The sequence below is a fragment of the Oryzias latipes genome (genome assembly GCF_053564925.1).
Source record: "Oryzias latipes strain Hd-rR chromosome 1 unlocalized genomic scaffold, Olatipes_Hd-rR_3.1 chr1_Y".
Taxonomy (NCBI): domain Eukaryota; kingdom Metazoa; phylum Chordata; class Actinopteri; order Beloniformes; family Adrianichthyidae; genus Oryzias; species Oryzias latipes.
In genome coordinates this window covers 5,622,851-5,646,342 of record NW_027616335.1, presented here as the reverse complement: position 1 = coordinate 5,646,342, position 23,492 = coordinate 5,622,851, and the positions used below count along the sequence as shown (strand labels likewise).

General features: G+C 45.4%; 1 protein-coding gene across 3 annotated transcripts; it reads left to right on the top strand.

Moving 5' to 3' along the window:
* The first annotated feature begins 14,631 nt into the window (after nucleotides 1-14,631).
* On the top strand, nucleotides 14,632-19,355 carry LOC144990381 (uncharacterized). Of its 3 annotated transcripts, XM_078943587.1 has the most exons (8): nucleotides 14,634-14,738; nucleotides 14,810-15,177; nucleotides 15,261-15,623; nucleotides 15,826-16,016; nucleotides 16,086-17,155; nucleotides 17,427-17,615; nucleotides 17,714-18,041; nucleotides 18,144-19,355. In XM_078943587.1, the coding sequence occupies exons 5-8, from the start codon at nucleotides 16,480-16,482 to the stop codon at nucleotides 18,223-18,225; spliced, it is 1,275 nt and encodes a 424-aa protein (XP_078799713.1). In that variant the 5' UTR covers nucleotides 14,634-14,738; nucleotides 14,810-15,177; nucleotides 15,261-15,623; nucleotides 15,826-16,016; nucleotides 16,086-16,479; the 3' UTR covers nucleotides 18,226-19,355. The 3 variants fall into 3 exon arrangements, with proteins under 3 accessions (XP_078799714.1, XP_078799715.1, XP_078799713.1); XM_078943588.1 differs by lacking the exon at nucleotides 18,144-19,355 and having other exon boundaries at nucleotides 14,632-14,738; nucleotides 17,859-17,993; XM_078943589.1 differs by lacking the exon at nucleotides 18,144-19,355 and having other exon boundaries at nucleotides 14,632-14,738; nucleotides 17,688-17,825.
* Nucleotides 19,356-23,492: the final 4,137 nt, after the last annotated feature.

Below are 23,492 nucleotides of genomic sequence, written 5' to 3'. Positions count from 1 at the left end.
AAGCTAAACAAATCATGTGTACTAGCGAGTTGTTCAGATGTTTCTGTCAGAACAATTTCTCCCAGCAGACTTTGAGCTTACCAGGCGCAGTGCAAATAGGGGAAGTTTACAGATGACCACATTTCACAGAATATCCTGTCGCTGATCCAGCAGAGTAGAGCCAGTGCCCACCAGGTCCCCGAGATCAAGCCCAGCTTGAACACACGTGGGTTTTCACACCTGCCCAGACAAAGAAACAGAAGAAACTTGACTAAATATACGTACAAGTTCTATTTTTTTTTTAGTTATACAGTGATCCCTTGCTATATCACGGTTTACTTTTCACGGTTTCGCTACTTCACGGATTTGGATTGTGCATTGTGTTCTGCATTCTGATTGGCTAAAAAGTCACTCCGCTTCTTCTCTTCCTGTGCGTCAATAACGTTGCAGTTTAATATGTACAGAACACGTACGTGATACAGCTAGCCAAATTTGCAATACATACGTGCAAATTCTCTTGCAATTTTGAGTTTCTCTAAAACCCAAAATGTCGACAAAACGCTGTGGACCGACAAAAGCACCTGCAGCAGGACACAAAAGGCAGCGGAAGATGCTATCTATCGCAGATAAAGTTAAACTTCTGGAAATGCTTAGGGAAGGTAAAAGCTATGCGGCTGTAGGTCGGCATTACGGAATTAATGAATCTTCCATTCATTCCATAAAGAAGGAAGAAAAAAACATAAGGGCGACAGCAGCTATAAGTTTTAATAAGGATGCAAAAAGGGTTGCAACTGTCCGCAACAAGACCATGTTAGGGATGGAGTCTGCATTAGCTTTGTGGATTAATGACTGCAGAAAAAAAAACATTATGTTGGATACAAGCGTTATCTGCACAAAAGCGAGAATGCTGTATCAAAACTTTGCTGAGAGTGACAGGGAAGAGGAGGAGGATGCCGGGCCATCAACAAGTGCTGTTCACGCAGAACCCTGCACATTTAATGCCAGCAAGGGCTGGTTTGAAAACTTTAAGAAACGCTTTGGACTTAGAAATGTTTCTCTGCACGGAGAGATGGCCTCTGCGAACGCCGCTGAAGCAGAAGCGTTCGTGAACAATAAATTCAAAGCGATCATTGAGGAAGGGGGATATAAACCTGAACAAATTTTTAACATGGATGAGACTGGCTTATTTTGGAAAAGAATGCCCTCCCGCACCTTCATCATGCAGGAAGAAGCCAAAGCCCCAGGATTTAAAGCTCAAAAAGATCGTTTGACTCTCGTTATGTGCGGAAATGCTGCAGGTTTCATGATTAAACCAGGGCTTATTTATAGGTCTAAAAATCCCAGAGCACTGAAAAACAAAAATAAGGATGATTTGCCCGTTTACTGGATGTACAATGCAAAGGCTTGGATGACAAAAGCGCTCAATCTGGATTGGTTCAAAAACTGTTTTATCCCGTAGGTCAAGTGTTATTTGAGAGGAAAGGGACTAGACTTTAAAGTGCTTCTGCTCCTTGACAACGCCGGAGGTCATGCTGATGATTTGGCATATGATTGTGTGCAAATCAAATTTCTGCCGCCAAACACTACATCCCTGATTCAGCCCATGGACCAAGGCATCATCCGTGCTTTCAAGGCTCTCTATACGCGCAACACCCTGCAACATCTTGTTGACGCTATGGATTCGGATCAAGATTTCTCACTAAAGGACTACTGGCGTGGATACACCATCGCATCATGTCTCCAAAACATTCAGAGGGCCATTCAGGAGATGAAAACTGAAACTTTGAATGCCTGCTGGAAAAAACTCTGGCCAGAGGCAGTGCAAAACCCAACCGGAGGCTCGCTTGACGAGGTCCATCACTCTGCCGTAGATGCAGCTGTGAATCTTGCAAAACTGCTTGGAGGAGACGGCTTTAATGACATGTGTCCGGATGACATAAATGCCCTGATTGATGCAGACGCACATCCGCTGACCGATGCAGACCTGGCAGAAATGACAACGCAACAAAGCAACGATGAAAGAGAAGGGGAAGAAGAGGACACAAGTGTGGCTAAAGATGAGGAGGAAGGACTAACACTTGGTCGCTTAGCAACCAAGGTGGGAATGGCCACTGAACTTCAGCGAGTAGCTCAAGAATGGGACCCTTTGATGAGCCGTTCATTACAGTTCTCCAACATAATCGATGGGGGCTTGTCGGTGTATAAGGATCTTTTAGCAAAGAAGAAAAAAGAGCGACAACAACTGCCTATCACTATGTTACTCTCCCGAACAAACACACCTGCAGCTGCACCGCGGGCTTCAAAAGGAAAAAACGCTGCAGAGCAGAGTCAGGATGCAGCGGCTCAGTATGAAGAGCAGTGAAAAGACCGGAGTCACTATCTGTCCCACTGTACTTTTTTATTTTTTTCAGAATCATTTTAAATTTTTCTTCCGTTTAATCCACTCGGGTCGCGGTGGGCGGGGCTAATCTCCACAATTTAAAACCTTCTGTTCTTATCAATGATTGAAATTATTATTTGACAGCACACTACAGAAGTTATTTGTTGAAAAAACGTTTCTAAAGTACTTTTATTTGTTAAAAAAACAATTGCTTTAGCCTGTTAAATGGTTTGTTCTTTCTTTTCAATGTATAATAGTGTATTTCATTGTATAATAATTGTAAAAAAATAAAGGTTTCTACTTCACGGGTTTTGCTTATCACGGGTTCTATTTGGAACGTAACCCCCGCGATAATCAAGGGATCACTGTACCACCAGAAAATGAAGAGTCATTCATTTTTCATTCATTTTCTATTCCGTTTAGTCCCTTTCAGGGTCACAGGGTTGCCACTTGTGGGCGAAGGCAGGGGACGCCCTGGACAGGTCGCCAGTCTGTCGCAGGGTAGAATGTCGACAATCACACACCCATTCACTCTCACACCTATGGACAATTTAGAGTTGCCAAAAAACCTATGGAGCATGTTTCTGGATAGTGGGAAGTAGCCGGAGATCCCGGAGAGAACCCACGCATGCACGGGGAGAACATGCAAAACTCCACACAGAAAGCATAACGACTTTGATGAAGTACAAAGTATATTTTAGTTATGTAATCACTTCTGTATTGAGTTTGATAAATCTCTGTGAATTCCTTATTGCTGTGACTGCAATGCTTGAAATCAATCAATTATCCTCTTTTATAAACATTGACTTTTTTGATGAAGTACAAAGAATATGTTAGTTAGCTGTTTGTGGTGGCTGCCTACGCTGCCACCCCATCAGGGCAGTAACATCCTGCACCACACCCTACATATCTGTTCATTTTATTTTTGCATATACCTTTGGATTTCTTTTTCAAACATAACACACACTTTTGATAACATTTATTAGCATGCTTCAGTTTAATTTTTTATAATTTGGTGGTTTGTTTGAGTTACCAGTGCTGAGGGGAACCATTGTTGCTGCTGCTGCCATCTGCTGCTGGAAAAATCAAGTCAGGCCTGACACAAGAATGCATCCCAGTCAGCAGAGGCCTTATATTCAGCAGGCAGCTAATTGGACTGAACCATCGCCCAGTGGACAAGGAGCTCTTTCTGTGTGTCTTTACTTTAGTTTCTATTTTGATGTTCTTTATTTTCATTCATTTGTGTATGTTAAGTTACTATAGGTTGAACTTTAGTTTAGTTTGTTTGTATTTTGTCTTAGTCATTTTAAGTTCCCCCTTGTGTGTCTAGTTGGTTTGATCAGCCACTATATATGTTCCCTTGTGTTTCCAATTAGGAAGCTCAGTTTGATTAAATTTGTTTGTTCAGTTGTCCTCTGTTACATTTAAAAGCTTGAGTTAATTTTGTTACTTTGACCTCTTTTAAGGGCCCATTTTTGCCCATCTACACCTTTGTAAAATAAATTGGAAAATTTTTGATAAAACTATTTTGCTGTCCTTGTCCTTTACTGCTCGGTCCACCACATAATGGTGTCAGAAGTGGGATCAGCAGTTTAAGGACAGTTTTTTTCTCTTACCCCCCCCCCCCCCCCCCCCCCCGGCAATCCCTTGAAATTTTTTTTTGTGAGCCATGCAACGAGGAGGAAGGACTACAAGAGCACGCATTGAACATAAGGACTACAGCACTGCCAACATGGACAATGGAGAGGAGGAGGAGGCTGGAGCTTCAGGAGCTAGTACAGGTACTGAGGGTGAAGAGCCAACATTGCAACATCTCACTAGTATTCTCCAGGCCTTCATGGGACAACAGGAAGCCCGAGGAATGAGACTCCAGGAGGAAGCAAAGCAGCAGGAACACAGGCTAAAAGGCCTGCAGCATCAGTTTCAACTTTTGCAGATGGAGGTGCAGGCCCGGACGTCACCTGTTCCTGATTACACCTCATCAGCCCCTGATCCAACGGAGGAGTCTGGTTCAGATGATCGGCTGCCACAGGCCATACATCAGACAGCAGGGGCACAGCAAGTAACCACTCACCCTCGCTTCTCTATGGATCCCAGGTTAGAAAAGCTAACAGAAACTGATGACATCGAACATTTCCTAATAACTTTTGAACGCATAGCAACAGCGTGCAAGTGGGTGGAGTCAGACTGGGTTTTCCGCCTCATCCCACTGCTCACTGGTAAGGCCAGAAGTGCCTATGTTAACATGGATGTCGATGATTCTTTGAACTATGAAAAAGTTAAAACTGCAATCTTGCATAAATATGACATCAGCCCTGAGTCTTACCGACAGAGATTTCGTTCCTTGGAAGTGGGCCCCGACGAAAGTCCCAAGGAGCTTTATGCCCATCTCAAAGAACTTTATGATAAGTGGATTCAACCCAGAGGTAAAACGGTGAAAGAAATTGGTGAAATAATCATTATGGAACAATACTTAAGAATGATGTCTCCTGAGCTTCAGGTCTGGATAAAAGAGCATGGGCCTAAATCACAACACTGGCAGAGGTGTTTGTGGCTGCTCGCAAGAAAAATGTACCATGGAGCAACCTGCAATGGAAGGGTATGAAAGACTCCCGCAGGCCCACAGCCCCACAACACCGCCACCACAGAATGGCTCCAGGTGCACTGAGAATGCCTGTGCAGGACGATCAGATGAGTAAACCAGCAAAATCTTCCAATAAACCACCAATCTGCAGGAAGGCAGGAAGGACATATTAAACCCCTTTGCCCAAGAAATTCAGCCAAGCTCACTCAGATGTGTTTCGTTCCGTATCAGAGCCATGCTTTGGAAAGTCGAGCTAACCAGCCTATTAAAATGACCATTGTTAAAGTGAATGGGAAATGTTTCAATGCACTGATTGACACTGGCAGTACACAGACTTTAATTCATCGACAACATGTACCAGTCAACCTTTTTTCCACTCAAGAGACAGTTTCCATCTGCTGTGTACATGGTGATAAAAGACTTTATCCTACTGCTGATCTCTACTTGGAAATTCAAGGACAGATGTATCTTCTGAAAGTAGGAGTTGTTGATGACCTTCCTTTCCCAGTTGTTTTGGGTCATGACCTGCCAGTTCTTTATGACCTGTTGGACACAAGAGAAAGTGCTGTTGCGGTTACGAGAGCTCAAGCTAAAAATACAGATGCGAATCTGCCACTTCTCTGCGCTTTACCTTTCTATGATGCTGAGCTTGAGAAAAACCCCGGGAAGTCTCGCAAAACACGTAGTCAGAAAAGGCAAGAGAAATTTAAACACACGGTGGTAGATCTGCCTGTTGAAGCAACTCCAGAAGTGGGTTTAGGGTTCAAGTTGCCATCTAACATTGTTGAAATGCAACAAAATGATCCAACTTTATCGTCTTGCTTTGTAAAAGCAGCAGAAACCGCTGAGGAGTCAAAGAGGGAATATCTGGTGGAGAATGGACTTCTTTATCACCAGCAAGGAAAAGTGAAGCAACTGGTGGTTCCTCTGTTGGTTCGAGATGTAGTACTCAGCCTAGGCCACACCATACCTTGGGCTGGCCACCTAGGGAAGCAAAAAACAACTGCGCGTGTGATGAAATACTTCTACTGGCCTGGCTTACGTACAGACATTCAACATTACTGTCAGAGTTGCCCTCAGTGCCAGAAAACCTCACTTAAATGTACCACCAAAGCTCCACTCCAGCCTCTCCCAATTATTGGCACTCTGTTTGAACGCCTTGGCATGGATGTGGTGGGACCAGTGGAGAAAAGTAAATCTGGAAACCGCTACATGCTAGTCATCACTGATTATGCCACCAAGTACCCAGAGGTGTTTCCACTGAAATGTGTGAAAGCAAAAGCTGTGGCATTTTCTCTGGTGCAGTTTTTCTCCAGAGTGGGTTTCCCCCGAGAAATTTTGACAGACCGAGGTACTAACTTCATGTCTAACTTGCTTAAGCAGGTTTATCAGCTCCTGGGGGTGAAGAATCTGCGGACCACTCCTTATCATCCACAGACGGACGGGTTGACTGAACGCTTTAATCAGACTCTTAAGCAAATGCTTCATAAGTTCGTCAATGAAACCGGGTCTGATTGGGGTCAGTGGCTACCTTATCTCCTCTTCGCCTACAGAGAGGTACCCCAGGCTTCAACAGGGTTCTCCCCCTTTGAATTACTTTATGGACATGAAGTAAGGGGACCCCTGACCCTCTTGAGAGAAACCTGGGAAGGAGAGCAGGACAGAGAAGAACCTCCTAATGTCATTCAGTATGTTCTTCAAATGAGAGAGAAGCTGCAGAGGATGAGCGAGTTAGCACAGGCCCACATGGCTGATGCACAGAGGCACCAGAAGAGCTGGTATGATTGAAAAGCACGCCAGAGAACTTTCCGGCCAGGTCAGAAAGTCCTAGTAATGCTACCCACAAGTGACAGTAAGTTGCTAGCCAAATGGCAAGGCCCATTTGTGGTTCAAAAGAAACTTGGGGCTACAACATATCAGGTTTCCACCCCAGGTCACAAACAGTCCAGTCGTGTATTGCATGTTAACCTTCTCAAAGAATGGGTTTCCAGGACTGCAGACGATGCCATGGGACTGCTGATCAGAGATGTCAGTGAGGAGGACGAAGTGGATGAATTCCTGCCATCATCAATGCCCACCACCTTGGATTTAAACCATCTTTCTGAAAACCAACAAGCTCAGGTGAAAGCATTGATTGATTCCAGAGTCTTCCAGGAATATCCAGGATGTACAAACTTGGTGCACCATGACATTGTGCTAAGGGAGCAGGCTACAGTGAGGCGAATGAGTTACAGAGTACCAGAACGTCTCCTGGGTCCACTAAAGGAGGAGGTGGATCACATGCTGTCCCTTGGGATCATCAAGCCTTCCAAAAGCGAGTGGTGTCATCCAGTTGTGTTGGTCCCCAAGAAGGATGGAACCATCAGATTTTGCATAGATTTTCGCTATCTAAATTCTGTGTCAAAATTTGATTCCTATCCAACCCCCAGAATTGACAATCTCATTGAGTGTCTGGGAAAGGCAAAGTTCTTAACAACTATTGACCTTTGTAAGGGTTATTGGCAGGTTCCCCTTACAGAGCGGTCCCAGGAACCAACTGCTTTTCGGACACCCTGGGGGCTCTTTCAGTTTACCGTTCTTCCGTTTGGGTTGCACGGTGCCCCTGCAACTTTTCAGCGACTTATGGATCAGGTACTCAGTGGCCTAAAGGACTGTGCTTGTGCATATCTTGATGATATTGTGGTTTACAGTGCCACCTGGGAGGAACATCTAAGACATCTGAAGAAGGTTCTGGAGTGCCTGCATGCTGCGGGGTTAACCATCAATCCAGCAAAGTGTGCTTTTGTCCGGAGTGAAACGGAGTACCTTGGTTACACTATTGGAGGTGGGTTGATCAAACCGCAAGTCAACAAAGTACAGGCGATTGAATCCTGCCCTCTACCACAGACAAGAAAGCAGCTAAGGTCTTTTCTTGGATTAGCTGGATTTTATCACAAGTTTATCCCAAGCTTTTCAGCCCGTGCAGCTCCGTTGACCGACATGACTGGCTCAAGATGTCCAAACAAGATCAGGTGGACTACAGAGTCTGTGACAGCATTTCGGGACATCCAGCAATCATTAAGTAAGGACCCCATACTTCACAGTCCAGATTTTAATAAACTTTTCATTTTGCAAACTGACGCATCTCAAAGAGGCATTGGAGCTATGCTTCTACAGTGCACGTCTGACGATCGACATGCACATGACAAGATGGCTGCCGCTCGTCCAGACGGAGTTTCATGCACTCCCGACCACTGTGACCCAGGACATTGCCGACTTAAGGAAACTGTTCAGAAACTTAGACTGGAGCTCAGGGAAAAATCTGCTCTGATAGAAAAAATTCTATCAGTATCTGCTTCCCAGTCTAAGTACATCCAACAACTACAGCTTTCCATTAACACCAACCGCTCCCTGTCTCAAACCCTTCCATGGTTTGGAGAAATTCCCGCCGAAGCCCATTCCACCGCCACGGAGAGTAACATCATTCAAATTTGTGGCCGTAAAAACAACGGGTGGGAGCGGATGGACGGGGCTCCGAGCACCACCAACACCAGCTCTGCAGTGGAGGCCAGGAGTCCACAGGACCTCCATGAAGACCAGGCCGATGCCGGGCCCAGGGCTCCAGCCCTCTGCTCTACGCCCAAGCAGTCGTGGGCTGAGGTGACACGTCGCGGCCGGAGGATCTGTGGGTCCAAACCCAACAATGCCAGCTCGGAAAACCTAGCGCTGACCAACCGCTTTGCCCCGCTGGCTGAAGACCTCACCGCGGCATCAGCGACCCGAGCGGGCTCACCGGGACCAACATCGGGCGGAACTCCTACCGTGGCATCCGGCTCTGCTGCTGGTCCCAGCCAGGCGACGACTCCCGCTTCCACCTCTACGGGTCCATTGGCGTCTGCTGCTTCGGGGCCCGCTTTGCTGGAGTCTGACCAACTCGCGCTTCTTCCTGGAGCCGCGGCACTGGCCCAGCCGCCCGGATCCTCCGCTGTTCCGCTGGCGCCCGGCACGAGAGGGAAACGCCGCCGTCTGCTGAAAGAGGCGGTGGCCCGACGCTCAGGCGAGCTTCCCCGGGGCTCGCGCGCCGCATCCTGCGTTTCACCGGCTTCAGGGGATCCACTCTCCACAAGAAAAACAGGTCTTCACGCTGGATTACTGTCTGCCCGGAAACACCGCTCTGGAGCTCCCAACTCTCCGCCTGAGCACCCTTCAGCGGAGGCCGCTGCTCATCACCCCTCTGGGAGACCCGGACCTGTGCAGCAGCCCCTGCTCATAGTGGGAGACCAACTTTCTGGATGGCAGAAAAGACCAACTTTCTGTCAAACACCCCTCTGCGAAGACTTTCATCATACATGCAGGCACCAACAACATGAAACTGCAGCAATCAGAGACTCTGAAAATGGACTTCATCCACCTGATTCACACCATCCAACAGTTAAACATAAACTGCATCATATCTGGACCACTACCTGCACCCCGTTATGGAGACATCATGTTCTCACGCATCCGTCAGCTTCACATTTGGTTAAAAACATACTGTCATTCCATAAGCATTCCATACGTTGATAACTTCACAACTTTTTACAATAGACCATACCTCTTCAAATCAGACGGTTTACACCCCAACTATAGTGGTTCCCGTCTTCTCACCATGAACATTGATTTCACACTCCGTTCTTTAAAAACCATTCCCAGCTGACGGTTGAACCAGGACATCCACACCACTGATACATCATTTTCTGCCATACAGCATCACATACCAATCCGCATCACCAATAGACATTCAAATCATTTGCATTCATATCCACGTGCCTCGCATGTTAGATGTCTCCGGCCAATTCACACATCAGTCACAAAACCCATGACATGCACACATCAGATTTTACCCACAACCATGAAGATGGCTCTTTTAAATGTCAGATCCCTTTTAAATAAGTCTTTTATCATTAATGATCTGATTTTAGACCATGATTTAACCTGTTTGTTTTTAACTGAAACCTGGCTTGGCTCTGATGCACCAGCTATTACCACTGAGGCTTCTCCACCTAATTTTAACTTTTTATTTTCAATCAGGGGAGGAAAGAAAGGTGGAGGTACAGCATCGATTGCTCTTAAAACAATATCATCTGAAAATGTTTTAATTAGTAAATATTGTTCATTTGAGCATCATGCTTTTCTTTTTGGAGACCCACCTGTTTTAACTGTCACAGTATACAGACCACCAACCCCTCCTTCCTGTTTTATCGAGGAATTTTCTGAATTTTTATCATCTCTTCATATTAGGTACAATAGGATTTTAATTACTGGTGATTTTAATTTGCATGTTGATAATTATGATGATATCTATGCCTGTGAGTTTTTAAATCTTCTAAACAGCATGGATTTTCAGCAGCATGTCACACAGCCAACTCACAACAGGGGACACACCCTGGACCTTGTCATTACCTATGGTCTGTCCACTGGGGTGCCCTCTGTTGTTGATTTGGCCATATCAGACCATTATTGTGTGTTTTTTAATGTCACCAGTCAAATCCAGCAGGAAGCCGGTGTTTAACTCCTGAAGTGGCTGCAAGTTTTATTGATGCTTTTAAGCAAACTCCTGCTCAGATTTTACCTGCACCCTGTGATTTTATTGTTGATCATTTAAATAACAGACTTCAGTCTTCCATAGATGAAGTGGCTCCATTCAAAACGAAAACAATAAGAGCCACTCCTAAAATGCCATGGAAGACTGACGACATTAAGGGTCTGAAGCAGAACTGCAGGAGAGCAGAGAGGAAATACCGGAAGACGAATTTAATCATTCATAAAGACATTTTAAAACAACAACTCAAAATCTACAATAACTCAGTTAAACGGGCCAGAATCTCTTATTTTTCAAAAATCATTTCAGAAAATAAAAACAACCCCAAATTTCTTTTTAAAACAATTGATATTTTAATAAATAAAGACTTCAACAAGTCCTCCATGCCATCATCTAATGCTGCATGTGAGGACTTTGCAGACCACTTCATGGGTAAAATCAATGCTATAAGATCAAACATTTCATCCATGCAGTACACTGATCTTAACAGACCTCCAGCATTGGTTTTACCAGAAGAAACACTGGGGAGTTTTGTCCTGGTTGATGCAGAGATGCTTGGTCGAGTTTTATCCCAAGTAAACACTACAACCTGCCTTTTAGATCCCATTCCCACTTCACTTTTTAAAACATTTTATGGATTCTTTGAGTCAGAGCTTTTAAATATAGTAAACTGCTCTCTTCAGACGGGGGTCTTCCCCTCTGCCTGTAAGACAGCGGTGGTGAGGCCCCTTCTGAAGAAGAGTCAATTAGATCCAAAAAATCTGGATAACTATAGACCCGTATCCAACTTACCATTTTTAAGTAAAATAATAGAAAAAAGTGTCGCTACTCAACTGCATGAGTTTTTAAATGCCCAAAAAATCTTAGAAAAATATCAGTCTGGTTTTAGGAAAAACCACAGTACAGAGACGGCTCTTTTAAAGATCGTTAATGATCTTAGATTAAACTATGACTCACAGAAAATTTCTGTTCTGGTGCTGCTGGATCTTAGTGCCGCTTTTGATACAGTAGATCACCAGATTTTATTAGACAGACTTAGGAGTCTAGTGGGCCTCTCTGGAAATGTTCTTAAGTGGTTTTACTCTTACCTTACAGATCGACACTTTTATGTAAGTATGGATACATGCTCTTCAAGAATCCACGAAATAAGTTGTGGGGTTCCCCAAGGGTCGATTTTAGGGCCAATACTTTTTAATTTATATATGTTGCCTCTTGAGGATGTCATCAGGAGACATGGCGTTGACTTTCACAGCTATGCTGATGATACACAGCTTTACATCGCCGTGTCTCCTGATGACCTTGAACCTGTTAACACTCTTTTAAACTGCATTTTAGATATAAAGTTGTGGATGGCAGAAAACTTCTTACAGCTCAACCAGGACAAAACTGAAGTTTTAATCATCGGTTCTGAAGACAAGAGAGAGATGATTTTACCACATCTTCATAATTTTAAACCTTCTCCATGTGTGAGAAACCTGGGCGTACTTTTTGACTCTGAGCTAGATTTTATCCCACACATTAAAAATGTCGTTAAGACAGGATTTTATCATCTTAAAAACATTGCCAGAGTCCGCCCGTTCCTCTCTCTTGCCAGCACAGAAGTGCTAATGCATGCTTTTATTTTCAGTCGTTTAGATTACTGTAATGCCCTGCTCTCTGGTTTACCCAAAAAGTCTATTTCAAATCTACAGCTATTGCAGAACTCAGCGGCACGAGTTCTGATGAGGACCAAGTCGCTGCATTGGCTCCCTGTGCGTTTCAGGATTGATTTTAAAGTTCTTTTAATGGTTTATAAGTGTTTTTTATGGTCTTGGGCCTTCTTATTTGAATGATATTCTTTTAAAATATGAGCCCTCGCGGACCCTGAGGTCCTCCGGTGCTGGCCTCTTAGTTGTTCCTAAGGTGAGGACCAAAACTTTTGGTGAGGCTTCGTTCTGCCATTACGGTCCTCGCCTGTGGAACAGCCTGCCGGAGGGCCTCAGGGCCGCAGAGACTGTAGAGGTTTTTAAGAAGAGGCTAAAGACCCACCTTTTTAATTTAGCTTTTAGTTGATTTTAACTGCTAATTTATTCTATTAGTTTTATTATAGGCTATATTCTATACTATATTTCATTTCATTTTATGCATCTTATTCTCAGTTTTTTATTTTTTTTATTTATTTATTTATTTATTTATTTTTTATTTTTTTTTAATAAATCTTATAATTTTAGTATCTTATTGTGATTTTAGCCCCAGTGTTTCTTGTGGGAGTCTTTTCTGCCAGGGTTGCCGGTTGCCCTGTGGCTGTTGTTGCAGTTCTTGCCCTTGCTGGGGCGGCTGGGGTTTAATTTTGCAGCCTCACGGCTGTGAAGTGGACCCCGGTGTTGTCCCAGTCTGGGTTGGCGCTGTGGCGATGCTCCCGTGGCCGGGCTGGCTCCTGGTATGAAGAGATTCCCAAATGCCGTTTCCTCACAGCAGAGCCAAGCCTTGTTTGTTTGTTTGTTTGTTTGTTTGTTTGTTTGTTTGCTTGCTTGCTTGCTTGCTTGCTTGTTTGCTTGCTTGCTTTTTTATTTATTTATTCATTTATTTATTTATTTTAACTTGCATTGGTAGTCAACATTCATTGTCGTGGGTCATGTGCTTTAATGGAGGGGAGTGGGAAGGGTGTAGGGTGGGTTGGGTTTTTACTGTAATGTGTGTTTTTAGTTTTTAATGTTTTTTTTTTTTTTCTTCTCTTTTTTAACTTGTCCTGTCCAACAGCTAGGCAAACAGATGAGAGCTGAGGGCCTCTTGTGTTGGACATATTTTATTTTAACAAGAGGGGTTATTCATCTTCAGACAAACCAAAGGTATGTCTGAATAAACCCCTTTTGTAATTGAGGCCAAACTTTATTAATTTCAATCATGTCTGAAAATCTTTGGTGTTGGACCGGACGGAAAAGGAAAGAGGGGAAGAAGAGAGAGGGACGTTAGAGAGGGGGGGGGGGGGGGGTAGGAGGGTGATAATAGGAGGGGAAGGGGGGGTAAGACCATGAAGCAGCATAGAGCAGACAGGTTTACTGGTTGTTTATCGTTACGGTACGGTTCAAATGTAGTACAAAAAGGGCGGGGCCTGTTCACACACACTCAAATATTATCAACACACCTGCTAGCCGCAAAAATGTCCACATGGCAACATGCACACAAAACAGATAGTGTTCACGAACGCATACCTATGCCTTTAAACCAACTAGTGTGAAATCTTTCATTCATTCAATCATGCAAACTATTAATGCAAAGGTGAGCTAACACCTGTGCTCAGGTGAGTGTTTATGTTCTTCTAAAATGGATGGTGGAATGTGAAAAGAAGGAGGAGGAGCGCCCAGCCACCCCCACACCCATATCCCCGCCGCAGCAGCAGCGGCAGCCGGAATTCCCCCAACGCCACACGGCAACAGGCAGGGAACAACCGCCCCCCGGGCGACCAAGACCGCCACCCAGGCCAGGGCCAGCAGGACCGCCGCGAGGCCCCCAGAGCCAGAGAGCAGGGAGGCGCGGAGGGAAAGAGAGCGCCGCCCCAGCCCAGCCAGGAAAGCAGCCCCCCGCCGCGCCGGAAGAGCCCAACGCAGGGCCCCACCGGAGAGGGACGCCCCACAGCCCCAGACGAGCACCCCACCACCACCCAGGAGTTCCGGGCATCCCCCCGCCCCGACCCCAGGTACGAGCCAGGACCCCCCAAGGGAGACCCGCTCCGCACTCCAGGCAGCCACCCACCCGGCCCACGGTTGGTCCAGGGAGGAGCAAGGCAGGGGCCCACCGCCCCCGCCCAGGAGGGGGGAACCCCGGGGAAAAAAGGGCGGCCCACAAGGGATGTTATAAATATGGCCCGACCAGGCTCGGCCATGTTGGAAGTTTGGCGGGGCCCAGCGCCCAGGGGCAAGGACCAGGACCCACCCCCCAGAGACACGAACACCCCCGGCTCAGGTGTAATATGAACCCCCCCACCGCGCGGAGAGAGCACCGCCAGGCCCAGGGAGCCGGCACCCAAGGGACACGGCCCTTGGGAACAAGTAAGTGTTGTGGCCATAAACACCCCAAAAGCAAAGAGCGTGTTTGATTTGCACATTGATAATGTTTCACGACTGAACTTTACAGAATTTAATGAATTAAAACGTTTTCTTTCCTACTGCAGCAACAGCTGAAAATGGGCAATCCATCTTCAATGTCTGCTGCTGCTGATGATGCTGAGCTGATGGCTGCATGTCAGGCTGTGGAAGGTAAGAGACTAACAGAGTTAATTAAAAATAAGTGCATGTCTTTCTTAATCCCAAAATTTTTACTTTCTTAGATTTAGTGACGTCTCAGGAGTCCGCTAGTGCAAGCCAAGGCAGTAGTCGGCTTACTGAGATTGTTTCTAAAGAATCCCAGCCTACAAAAAAGAAGTCAGCCAGCCGGGTCAAGTCATCCTCATTTTCCCCTCGGAAAGAGATGACTGCCTCAACCGCATCTTCCTCCCAGCCTCAGATATCCTCATCTGCCCCCCTTCATCCAGAGAGGACCTCCCCATCTGCATCCTCCCAGCCTAAAATCAGTAAGAGGCCCGTTCTGTCTGGAACCATTGCACAGCACTCTGCATTTGTTCTTCAGACCAGTGCGTTGGCCTCCACATCCCAGAGTCGCGTCACTCCTGTGGAACTGCCTCAGAGTGACTCACCTGTAAGTTAGTAAATATGACTACTTTAAATCTCTTACATTTAATTAAAACTCATCACATGTTCTGTATATAATATACAATGCAGGTGGAATTAGAGGGTTGGGTGCGTCTGTGGGAAGACCCCAATGGCATCCCGCCTGCTGACGTCAACTGGCTGAAGGAGGACACAGAGAGAGGACTGTTCACAGCCGTTCAAACATATAAAGATGTGTCTGGCCATCTCAAGAGGAGGCGGGTGATGAAATCAGACCGGATGTGGTTTTACCCTCCGGAGCCTCCTGGTTTCATCAGCGCTGGTCTACCGGCTCCACACCTCTTTTTCCGGAGCCGCGTCTTTGTCTGGCGTCCTGTGGGAGTTTGGAGGTACTCTCTCAAGTGTCCTCGGGGTGACACCTGTGCAGGTGCAGGGCGAGATGTGCACCTCTACAAGTCTGGCTACCATCATCGGGTACGACTTGCCTTTTTTTTCTTCTTTTTTTGTAAATTTCTTTTTTAAGCAGAAGTGTTCAGGACAGAAGATCCAATACTAATGTATTTTAAAGGCTTTCCATACAGCTTTAATTTTGTTCTGTTTAGTAGTTAAATATAGCCTCAGAGATTAGCACATCACACGTTGCTCAGCTTTGCTTCACTGTTTCTGATATCTGCAGGTACGGCACATATGTGACGTGTCCAGCTGGTACACAATGGTGACTGAGGTTTTGTGTTGTGGACCATGCACAAAGGCAGCCAGAAACAAGGAGGGGGGCACAGTGGGGCGCTGGCTTGCATGGGATCGTGTCATTCTGTCTCAGCTCAGTGAGGCCCATCAAGCCATGTTCCCTGCAGTTCTCACCTGCAAGTGAGTGTTAGCAGCAGCATGTGAAAGAATTTTAAATGAATCATCTGATGACTCGCTCTCTTCTCCAAGGCACGGCGTGGACAAGAATGTTGTTCGCCTACTGCGGGACAGAACAGTGGGCAACACTATGGTGAAAGGTGTGGCGGCAGGTCCAGGAAAACCACCATGAAGAATATCTTCATCGTAAGGACCTGTACACCACCCTTCTGATGAGCACCGTGGAGCCGGGTGGCATTGTTTCCGCTTTGGGGCACACCTTCCCCCCTCCCTCCAGAGAGTTACCCTCCGCGCGACTGCTGCGGCACGCCTTTCTGCTGGCAGAGGCCGACAATGTGCAGGACTACAGGAACCAGATCCTCTCCACCTTTGGCACTGTGCTGAAAATGGATTCCACCAAAAAAGTTTTTTAAAGTTTCACTGTATTACCATTTCAGACATATTGCAGTCATTTTCACAACTTGAGATGAAATGCACCTCATATTGCTGGGGTTTGATGACAAATGATGGTATCTTTCAGGTGGTTAAGAAGCTGTCTAGAGAGGCTCATGGGTCAGCCGAGTGGTTCACCAGTGTTGGGAACGAACACTCCCAAATTGTGACCTTCGTGCTGACCTGCGAGGAATCCACAGACAAGCTTCGGCCCATGTGTCAAGGACTGATGGAGAGGTTTGAGCAGGCCAATCAACTGGCTCCGAAGATCCTGTACATTGATCGGGGGTGCTGCCGCGCTCAAGGCCATACAGCGGTGGAGACTTTGTTTCAGCCTTGGGTTGACCGTGGGATGGTGGTTCGTCTGGACATCTTCCATTGGATCCACCGGTTCGAGGCAGCCATCCGGACCGACAGCCACTCCAAATGCGCTGCATTCAAGTCTGCACTGGCTGGGGCAGTGCTGGCTTACAATAAAGGCGACCTGGATCTGCTGATAAAGGCTGTCAGGGCTAAGGGTGAAGCCTTGAAGTCTTTGTCGGATGACTGCGTCATCCAGCAGCACATCTTCAGGGAGCAGCTGAAGCACCACGTGCGGAGGGTGACTCTGGGACCGCAGGAAACATTCCAGCTCATCCAGGGGGCGATCGAGGAGCTGAAAGGTCCAGCTGGTCTGGATGAAAGCGGAGTGAGCCTCTTCAAGACACCAGGTAAACGCAAAGCTTTCTTAGTGAACTATTCAATTACTATATAACTAAATGTTGAATGTTTGTCAGCAGTTAAAAGATTCTCTGAGAACCAAACAACTAAACACACTGAGGATCATTAACTCAAAGGAAAGGCAGCTATTTGGACTGACAACCTGAAAACAGAGCTTAAATTAAAACAAACTAAAACAAAAAGTTCACAATCATCCCTGTTTGTGTCAAAAATGTGTTGACTGAACTGCCTTATTTCTGAATTCCTTTTAATTATTTATAGAAGCCATCGATGAGGTGTGGGCGTGCCAGCAGCGGCATCTGGGCTGCATTCAGGATCCACCGGACATGTGCATGTACAGGGTGGCTCGTGTTACCAACATCAACGGTGTGGATGTGCCTTTTTATAAATGCCTTCGAGGAAGCAACAGCTTGGAGGGTTTCCACAAAGTGCTGCCACACATGATTCCAGGTAGAACACTCTGGCGTGCACAGAAGCAGCACATGAAAGGTTATTAAAAATGAGGTTTCTGAAAAATCGCAGACGTACTCTGCTCCGCTGATTGACAGGCTCAACAGACGCTGTCAGCAGCTGTTTGGAGAGACTGTGGAAGAAAACTTCCAAACTCCCGCTGATGTGGCCTCAAATGAGCTCCTGGGTTTGGAGTACCTCTTCAGCCAGAGCACAGGGGAATCTGGACCTTTTTCCCTGCAGGACATCATGTCAGATGGACCTGGTCCAGAAGAGGAGGTGGTTCCACCTGAGTAGCTGGATCCAGAAGTGGAAGATGAGGCCTACCACAGCGACAGCGAGGAGCAGAGTGATGTTCTCCACGCCACCCCAGCCCACATCAGCATCACCAGCCACGACACCTCCACTCCTCACCCTCCAGCCTTTGTGAGTAGCCTCTTTTTAAATATTTCAAACGGCACAGACAGTCTCCTGCGTGCAAGTCTTTTTATTCTCTGAAACCTTTTTAACATTTGTTCTTTAAAACAGGAGGATGTCTGCAGTCCGAATCCTCTTCCTGGATTCCAGAGGCTGGAGAGATTCTGCTCTCTGCTCGTGGAGATTGGCGTGAGGGAGAACAAGCTGTCCCTCACCACAGAGCAGAGGAGCCAGGTTGTGGAAGCCTGGAACGCCGTGGAGGAACATGATAAGCAGCCGCAGAAGTTTCACCAGCTGTACAGGACACACTGGGGCAACACCTTGTACTGCAGGACCAAGAGGGATGATCTTGTTGAAGCTGCCGTTATCCAGAAGGTCAAAATGGCTAAACGGTACGCTCCAGCTCAGCAAGACATCCCTGCCCAAAACAACAGGCTGATGTACACCCTGGTGAAACTGTTGTGGCTGCGGACACCTCACGGCTCTCAAAGCAGCCCGGAGAAGACCAACATTCTTAAAGCGTATGAACGCATCCAGCATTGTCTTCTGGTGGAGGACCCAATCCTGTCCAGGGCGGGGATCCCTCTACCAAAGATAAACAGCAAGACGGTGAGAGACTTTATACGCTTTCAGGAGAGGCTGCTGAACCTCCGTGCCACCAAGCAGCCGTCCACCATCACAAAGACCACCTCCATCTCCTCCTCGGAGCTACCTCCAGCACCACATCAGCCAGCTGTGCTGCCCCCACAAGACTACCCTGTGCTTACATATGTACCAATACCAAGCACTGCTGGAACAAAAAAGCTGAAAAAGAGAACAGACATCCCTCTGCCCTCTTCCACCTCCTTCCCAAAACCACCAAGCAGAACTCTGATTAAACCTGTCATCCGTAGCCAAACGCAGCCTGCAGCTGCTTCCTCAACCATCCAGGGCGTCTATTTCATTCCCATATGACCTGCCCCTGACAACACCAGCACCGCTTCCAGCATCAGCACCGCCTCCATGCAAAGCACACACACCAGCATCAGCACACCCTCCTGGGCAAAAGCTACCATCTATAAAAGGAAGCTCCAAGGACAAAGCTCAGGAGGGGACAGTAAAGTGTCAAGAGTGCACAATCTCCCCGTTTGTTGTCTGTGGCCAAGCTCTCCAGGGACACAAAAAATACAAAAAGAAAACTTTTTGCCCAGTGACCAAGATGTCAACTTCAGAGGGTCTTCAAAACAGAGTTTTTGAGAGCTTTGAACATTTTAGCTCTGTTGTCGATGACATGTGTTGACAGATATGTTTGTGTTACAATAAAAAAGAATTTGTGTTTTTACAGATTTGCATCATTCATTTTCTTCAGACATCAGGTCACAGGGGCAGCAGTCTGAGCAAAGATGGTCAGATTTTCCTCTTCAAAGGCCACTTCCTCAGGGGGAATCCCAAGGCATTTCCAGACAGTCGCTGCAGTGTTTTCTGAGCCTTCCCTCATCACACGCAATCTTGATCTGTTCTTTGATTTGTAAGCACTTAACAGATCATAGCATTAAAAAAGGAGACAGCAAATACAAAAAAGTAAATAAGACACAACAAAAACTTAGATTTACCTGAATGTTTATTCAAAATAATCTCAAGTACATTCTAACGTGAAAATTAGAATTTCACTACAACATGTGTGGAAAAAAAAATAAAAGCTGGCTTAGTCTTTATTTTGTCAGCTTGTCATCTAATGGGAGTTCCTCCAGAGTAAGGAAGCAAATGCTGGTCAACTCCTTGACCACACTGTTGTCCATCTGGAGTGTTGTCCTCTAACGGAATATATCCAAATACCTTCTTTACAACTCCAATAAAAAGACCTCGTATGTTCAAGAGTTGAGTATAAGCAGCTCTGCAGTTCACTTTTCAGGTCAGATCACCTGGATCATCTGGCACAGCTTCCAGCTTGGTTCTATGGACACATGACAGGAATTGTATCAGTGGAGATTTTCCATAATTCAAATCAAATTTAAGACATGACAAGAATTAACTTGAAACTACTGTCATTACTGTAAGGTTTTCAATAACTTGTTTACCTAAACATGTGGACTTAGCAATTTGATTAACTGAACACTAGATGGCGCCAATCATTGCCATACAGGCAAAAATACACTTCAGTGGAGGTTTTGCATCATTCAAATAAACTTCAAGATATCAATAGATTGACTTCCAAATGAACCATCTTCATGAGACAGCCGTCTCAAGAATTTAGGGGTACTGTTGGGTTGAACAACTTATTAGGAAGGTTAACATGGATTATTAATGTTTTCTGCATTTATTTACAATGACCGTGTGGGGGAGCTGGTTTAGCTCGTGGTGGTTTGCGGCGCCTTCCATCCGTGAAACCAGGGTTCGACTCCGGGCTGCTCCCTGTTCCCTTCTCTACCTTTGTGCCGGTTCCAAGCCCGGTTTGAGAAGGTTGCGTCAGGAAGGGCGTCCGGCGTAAAACATTGCCAAATATACCATGCGACTTGTTCGCTGTGGCGACCCCTGATGGGAGAAGCCGAAAGAGGAAGAAGAAGATTTACAATGACCGTGTAGCAGTGACCATTTTTCTCTGCAATTTGATGGCACTCTCTTCCTCTTTTGGCTTTTCCCATCAGGGGTCGCCACAGCGAACAAGTCGCATGGTAAACTTGGCAACGTTTTACGCCGGATGCCCTTCCTGACGCAACCTTCTCAAACCGGGCTTGGAACCGGCACAGGGGCAGAGAAGGGAACAGGGAGCAGCCCGGAGTCGAACCCTGGTTTCACGGACGGAAGGTGCCGCGAACCAGCACGAACTAAACCGGCTCCCCTACCACTAGATGGCACTACTAAGAGAAAACGTCAACACCTGTGCGTCAGGGGGTGCGTAAGCATCAGTGACGTAGGTAAAGGGTTGGCCAATCCTAACACATCTCAAATGCACTTCTGTCCAGCGCATCGCCCGTGCCCCTCTGGGAACTAAACAGAGTGCAATAAAACGCAGCCTGTGTTTATAAAAAAGAAAACAGCAGCCTTTTGAAAAGGTAAAATATATCAAATCAAATTAATACAGTTAAGTTTGATTTCTGTGCAAATGCCGAGCAAGTCAGTGCAAGGGTAAAACGCAGCAGCATCGTCTTCTTTCTCTGTACATCTCTGGCAAAGACAGTCAGCTTGGCTCTAATGACAGAACAGCTTCAAGCATTTGCGGCGCCTGTAGACTTTCATTCAGCTCGTTTAGGTGGCTTGTCACAGTCATTTCCACCAAAACGTGCAGCTTTTCCAGCCACAGTATCTTCTAGTTGCGGGTTGTTCAGGTCTTTGCTTTTCCCGAATGTTTTCACATGTTCTAAACAGACGACAAAGTGACACAAAACGTCACCCCTACAGCCATCGGACCTTGTTGTGTAGCAGGAGATCAGAATATTCGCTTTCAACTTCATCAAGCTGTAATGGTTGCCACTACAGATGAGTTTCAGCGCATGACGTAAAGATTGAAAACTTGGTTATTTATTTAAAAGTTTTATTTCAATAAAACTTTGTCATCATGTCTGCATTTGTTGTCACCCCATTGGTTGAACTGTACTAGCTGACAGGCAGGGCCGGCCCTGGTCTTCCGGGGGCCCTAAGCGAAATTTAATTTGTAATTGGAGGAATTTTGGATCCAGTCGGCTCCTCTTCCATACACGCCTCTCTTGGAGCCTCTGGAACATAAGAGACAGAACATCAACAAAAGCAAACAGTGAAAAGTTGCTGTGATGCTAAAAAGAGAATGTTGGAAAGAAGTGCCTTCACTTTTGTTTGTGTGCGCACACATGTATGACTTTCTTTTAAGTAATAAAGAAACAAGTAAGTTTGATTTAGGTTCCATATTGGGTAGATTTGAACTTACCAGCAGCAGTATCAACGTTTTCCCTTTCAACAGAAGATGTGGTGACAGGAGTTTCTTCTGCAGCTAAAAAACAATAATTATTATTATACAATAATTAACGATAAAGCTAATAAAATAACTATAGCAGAATACTACTAATAGTTTAGTGGCTCATTTAAAATCTGTGTGCAGGTTTTTCACAATTTCATGATCTTTTTATATATTAATGAGAGATTTATTGTCTGATTGTATTTTTGCACAAGGTCATATTTATTTATTTAATTATGAACAACTTGGGACTCCATACTCTTCAGCTGCGTATTATGAAAAAAAGGGTTTATGCAGACACTGTTTTTTAAATTACTCTACATGCTATTAAATTGACCTGACATGACATCTTCAGTGAAGTCAGGAACATCTTGGGATTTGGATGCTGCACCACCTCCAATACATTTGATGCTTTTTGAGAGCAGAAGAAACTGTCGGCTGAGACGGAACTGTGCAAAACATCATTATGTAAAACCAAAACTGCAAAATACAAATAAGAAAAAATGTACCCATTTATAAATAATAAATGTGAACAATAATTATAGTATAAGTGGAAATATAAGCACTTATACACGTCTTTATCTATTATTTTGTATGTTCATAATTTTAAAATGAGTAAATTTCTTTTGTCATTTATAAATTAGAACCTTTATTTACTATTTGGGCTGCTCCCTGTTCCCTTCTCTACTTCTGTGCCGGTCCCAAGCCCGGTTGCTTTGAGAAGGTTGCGTCAGGAAGGGCATCCGGCGTAAAACATCGCCAAGTTTACCATGCGACTTGTTCGCTGTGGCGACCCCTGATGGGAAAAGCCGAAAGGGAAAGAAGATTTACTATTTGTATCTGGCAGTTTTGATTCTCCATATTTCATGCCAATGCAAGATTTTAAGGCACATTGTTGAAAAAGTCAGACTACCTGACCTGCTATAACAGATAAACAGCAGTTTTTATACTGACATAACCAGAAAATACAGAACGCACTAAATATGTCTTAGCAAAACAATAAAGCAATATTATAACGTGAGTTAAAACATTTATCAGCCATCATACCGTTGTCATTGTTTACTCTTCTCTACTCTTCGCCGTTTTGGAAGGTCATGTCCGACCTCATCTTGGAAACTTGGGTATCAGAATTATTTTTCGAGTTTTCCATTGGAAATTTACGACAGGGGTCGTTTATGCAAACTTCACCTCGGATTGATTAGTATTTTATGTAAATTACGCAGCTGCACAGAAATACTGGATAATGTAAAAAATATGGCCCAAACATCCTCCAAACTGACCTTGTGATTGATGTTGAAGTTCTTCACCTTTTTTCAGCTCCTGATGGATAAAGTATCTTTGGCATGAAGTTGTCTTGTCGCTTTGATCAGTGTGACAATCGCCATTCGCAGGTCTTTGCTTTTCAGGAATGTTTTCACGTGTTCTAAACATACGACAAAGTGACGGAAAGCGTCACCCCGGACAGCCATCGGACTTCGCTTTCAACTTCATCAAGCAACGCACGGAACTGACGGCAGTTCCATTTACATCAGCCAGCTGTTTGGCAGTCCGCT

What these genes read in the sequence shown, in the direction of transcription:
- LOC144990381 (XM_078943587.1), top strand. Translation starts at nt 16,480, where the DNA reads ATGAAATGCACCTCATATTGCTGGGGTTTGATGACAAATGATGGTATC. An exon ending in GAGCCTCTTCAAGACACCAG is followed by an intron (nt 17,156 to 17,426) that starts GTAAACGCAAAG and finishes AATTATTTATAG; the next exon opens with AAGCCATCGATGAGGTGTGG. An exon ending in GCTGCCACACATGATTCCAG is followed by an intron (nt 17,616 to 17,713) that starts GTAGAACACTCT and finishes GCTGATTGACAG; the next exon opens with GCTCAACAGACGCTGTCAGC.